General features: G+C 34.9%; 2 protein-coding genes across 2 annotated transcripts; both read right to left on the bottom strand.

Moving 5' to 3' along the window:
* On the bottom strand, positions 1-661 carry LOC116349646 (flexible cuticle protein 12-like). The gene is made up of 2 exons (XM_031781181.1): positions 555-661; positions 1-347 (listed from the first exon to the last, which is right to left on the bottom strand). Exons 1-2 carry the CDS (start codon positions 561-563, stop codon positions 27-29), a joined length of 330 nt encoding a protein of 109 aa, XP_031637041.1. The 5' UTR covers positions 564-661; the 3' UTR covers positions 1-26.
* Positions 662-3,412: 2,751 nt separating this feature from the next.
* Positions 3,413-4,146, bottom strand: LOC116349645 (the record flags this gene model as incomplete). The annotated part of the gene is made up of 2 exons (XM_031781180.1): positions 3,413-3,915; positions 3,996-4,146. Coding segments are annotated over 2 exons (490 nt in total), but the record flags the coding sequence as incomplete, so codon positions are not given.
* Between the last annotated feature and the right edge of the window lie 395 nt (positions 4,147-4,541).

The raw sequence follows: 4,541 nt of genomic DNA, 5'->3' as shown, positions 1-4,541 counted from the left end.
AAGTGTTGCTTCTCAAATTGCAGAATTTATTTGGAAGAAGCTGGAGCAACTGGCAAGTGATCGGCGACGGGTTGGTAACCATTTTCATCAGCAACGAATTTCAAGGTGAATGTTTGACCATCTGGAGAAATCCATGAGTATAAACCTTGTGTGACGATAGCTTGTTCTGTTCCAATGGTCTTCAATTGACCTTGTTCTTCGGCTTTGATTCCGTTTGATGTTTCGTATGCATATTGAAATGAGTCTATTCCAACAGTGGCATCATTTCGGAGAGTTTCGGCGCTAGCATCACCTCCTGGAAGAATAGCGGCTGAGCCAACGGCGATAAGGGCGAACATAACAATGGCCTAAATTGAAAACAAAAACCACATAACGATCAATAAAACAATACAAACAAATAGATTGCGTCGTTTCGCGTTGGAGTCGAAAATCGTGCCACACAATGACTAGCTTCGTTCTGAGCTCAAACAACAACAAATTGACACTTTCGATTTTTTAATCAAAATATTCCGACTGGAATTTTTTGAATTCACTTAAAAAAAATTGATACTCACGAATTTCATGTTGAATGATTTGATTTTGATCACTAGAGCACAAAATGTTTTCTATGCCAATCCAATTTTGCACATCTTATTTATACCGAAAAATGTGCAACCTCTGGCATTAACTCTTTGTATTTTTGCACAGGTTATGCAAAACAACACAATGGAATTTTAAAAAATGGACAAAAAATGACTATAATGCTTAAAAAATGTGATGCGTCCGAAATCATTTAATGCGGCTATTAAAATGCAAATAGACACTTTTTTGCACTCTGCAACCAGACTCTCGTTCCAACAAAAGGACAAATACATTTAGTTTTTTCGTATTGGATAATCTATAGTTTCCTAAATGTTAATGGATACATGTCAAACAATTATATTTCAATCTATTTGGTATTCTATAAAAAAACTTCTGATAATAATCAATAGGTGTTTCTCTATTTTTTGAACATTGGAATCACCTTCTTCTTGGTATGACAGTTAAATTCTATCACGTTTAAAAAATAGAAATAACCTTTATGAAACAAATAATAAAATTAAATGCAAATTATTTTTTTTTTCTTCCAGATGAATTTTAATTAAGCACTTCCATTTTATACTTTCAGTGAATAAATGTAGAAGACATTTACAAAAAAACAACAACAAGGGATTAATTTAAAACAAGTACTAAAGTGATGCAACTTTCATTACAATACAATTGAATTTAAAAAAATTGATGAAGCGAAGATGAAAACAGCGTGTGCTTGATTCAAGATTTTGATACTTAAAATATCCATTCTTGGATCATCACACGTCAAAAATAGGTCATTCCGCTTATCTCGATTTAAATATGGTAACTAATATAAGATTATATTGCCACGGCCAGTCGATAGAAAATATCTTTTAATGCGGTAGTTTCGGTGTATACACTATACATATTTATATTCATTTTAAAAAAATGTGTCATAATTTAATACCCATCCACTACATGTCCTCTGTTCAAAAGTCCATAATTTCATATTTTTTTTGCGGTTGGCAAATTTGTAACTAAGTGTGCGTGCACATTCAAAATACAAGCATTGTGTGCGTGCACTGACAAAGTGAAAATCACAGCCCTGATTATTTTTAAGAGACCACAGTCTACAAATAACTAATCATATATAATAATATAGAATACTTCTCAATTATAGTCAATCACTATGCCAACGCATGGTCTTTTGGCGTTCAAATCTCTATTTACGTTTCTCGTGAACTTTACCAATTATCCCATCTCTGAACTTGGAACACACAATCGTTGGATTTTTACCATAGATATTTAGTAGTTTCATCTACATGTAGTAGATGAAGGTAATCTTCGAATCCTACATTAAATGAGAAAAAAAAAACAAGAAAAACCGCTGAACTATAAATATGAGTTCATAGTATTTGTATTTAAAAAAAATTCAAGATGATACATCCACGTCTTCTGCTCTGTGAGTGGAGCTGCCACGTACAATTTTATTTACCATCGAATATATTCTTGAGAAGACCACACATTTGTGGGAATATACATATATTTCGTTTTTTTTTTTATTTATATATTATTCTGTCTTCAAACAAGAAACGAAAATGAAGAATTAATCATATAAACAACTTTTATTCCATAAAAAGGCCTTCAAGGTGCATCATGAGCGTGGTGCAAATGGATTTGGTTTCCCAGGAAACTAGGGTCCAATGGGTCCGAAGGTAGGTCATTAATAAATAGAGAGGACAGTAAACAATTAAATAAATTAATTCAATAATTAAACAGGGATCATAAGGATTCGACTTTGCTAACAATTATTGATTCAAATGAAAATACAAATATTTTTTTCTATTTTCAATTTTATTTTAAATATACTATTCTCTTGAATTCTCTTAAATAGGTGCTCAAGGGCCTATTGGAGAGAAAGGATCCACTGGAGAAACGGTATCCCAAGGAACAATTTGTAATGCAAATTCACCGATTACCAGGCACAAATTCATGGTCAAATTTGGACCCGGATTTGTGTGTAGTTTCAGTTATTTTTACGGTTGCCATAGCATAACATTCAGGTGTGAATACATGGAAAAGAGGAACGACAATCATTAGTATCAATTGAATTGTATATGAAATATAATTTTTTTAAATTAAAAACTTTACTCACCCTCCGTACTACCGTTGTACTGTTCTTATGAACGCACAACAAGGCCACAATCGTTATAATATTTGTTTTATCTAATAATTTATGGATTCAATGCTGCTGCTTGTCCGTTGACATTATTTGGTGGTCTTCTAAACGAATCAGGCACTAGTACGCCAAACATCGACAAAGTCCTGTGTAATTTAAAGCAAAAACATTAAAAAATGAATAGACTCTATTTTCAATTGATTCATACCTTTGAGCATAATGCATTTTGCAGCAACAATATCGCGGTGCCAAACAACTGTCTATGGATCAGCATCATCATCCTGAACATTAAATGGCCAATTTTTGTAGGTAACATTACCCTTTGATATTAAACGCCCATTCCGAAGTATTCTCGCCACATCCTGATAATTTCCATTGCGAACTCGACGCTTAATTTCCTTCCATCCCTTTTGCAAAGCACGTTTGCTAATCGTTGCCACACTTATATCTGGTAGACTAGCGACTGGGTCCGGTAGTCCAGCAATCGGTTTCGCTTTGCAACCGTAACACACTTTGAATCGATGCGGTTTTGTGTTCGCTGGAAATCGTTCTTGCCAATTCGCGCATATTTGTGATGTTCCCCATTCATCTTCCATTTTCACCACTGAATGGCCAAGTTTCTTGACGCTCACCAAAAATTTTCGCGATCCTGGGCATCTTTTCCGTCTCTTCAAACCAGTGCTACCGCATCGCACCGAGCACACTTAGTGAGTTGCATAAAACTCATTGTATTGCGAGTGTGACATGTCTCTGAGTCGCCATTGAGCGAGTAAATAATACTCAGTAGAGAAATGAGTGAGCAGCGACTCACTCGTAAAATGCTCACTTGAAATGATTGCATTATGAACTATTTTCTAATTATTTTGTCAATTATAATCACCAAATATAATCATTGACGGCATGTTGTTGGTCACTGTCACGGCGATGTTATCATTTACTTGGTTCGACTTCATGTAATGATCAAAATCCAGTCGTGAATATTTACGCGTTACATATGCTGACATTCCTTTTCGTAGCATTTTGATGCGATACTCAATGTACCATTTCCATGTTGAATTACGCGGTGATGGTGGACCGAATGGGAATGTCTTCAGATGATTCTTTTCTTCAAAATCAAACCATCCAGCTAATTTTTTCGTCTCTTTTTCTCTTCTTATATGCCGAGTTTCCCAGTAGAATCGCGTGTTTGGTATTGTGATGTTTTCCTTCAAAATTCAAAATCACAAAAACAATAAGTTTGGATTCAAACAAATTTCAAGTTAAATTTCGACTTTCAATATCTCACCTCAACGGCTGATTCATCAGGTGTTTTCCGGATGTTGCGACGCGTTATAGCCAACCACGTTTTTTCATTCGGATCGATGCCAATAACGTATTTCTTGCCTACAAGATTGTCCGCCGAAGAAGAACTGTCGACGATCCCATCGCAAAAGGAACTGACGATTATCGTGTGCTTTTGTGATTATGAGGCAACTTCCGTCATTTGAAGACTGCGCTCAAACAAAATTTGCGTCACAACTGCTGCATGCTCGGGTCGAAGTATTGTTTGCCACATTTTATTGCAACGAAATTTTTTTCTTCTTCTCTTTCGTCATCGTATACCGGCGAATCGTTGTTATTTCTTTTTCTTTTCATTCTCGAAGAGTAGGGGGTAGACACGCAACCCAAAAGAACAAATCTATACGAAAAAAAATAAATCTCCTTTAATTATTGCGAGTAAATTATAAATATTTTAAATCAATTTGAATTTTTTCGAATCATTTCAAATCACCGCTTGACAGTTAGTGTGACACTTTACAGTGAAGTTGACCATCGATGTTTGCATGCATGT

Source organism: Contarinia nasturtii, unplaced genomic scaffold (genome assembly GCF_009176525.2).
Source record: "Contarinia nasturtii isolate CC-2019 unplaced genomic scaffold, AAFC_CNas_1.1 Cnas_scaffold_3024, whole genome shotgun sequence".
NCBI classification, from domain to species: Eukaryota; Metazoa; Arthropoda; class Insecta; order Diptera; family Cecidomyiidae; genus Contarinia; species Contarinia nasturtii.
This window is presented reverse-complemented; position numbering and strand designations above follow the sequence as displayed.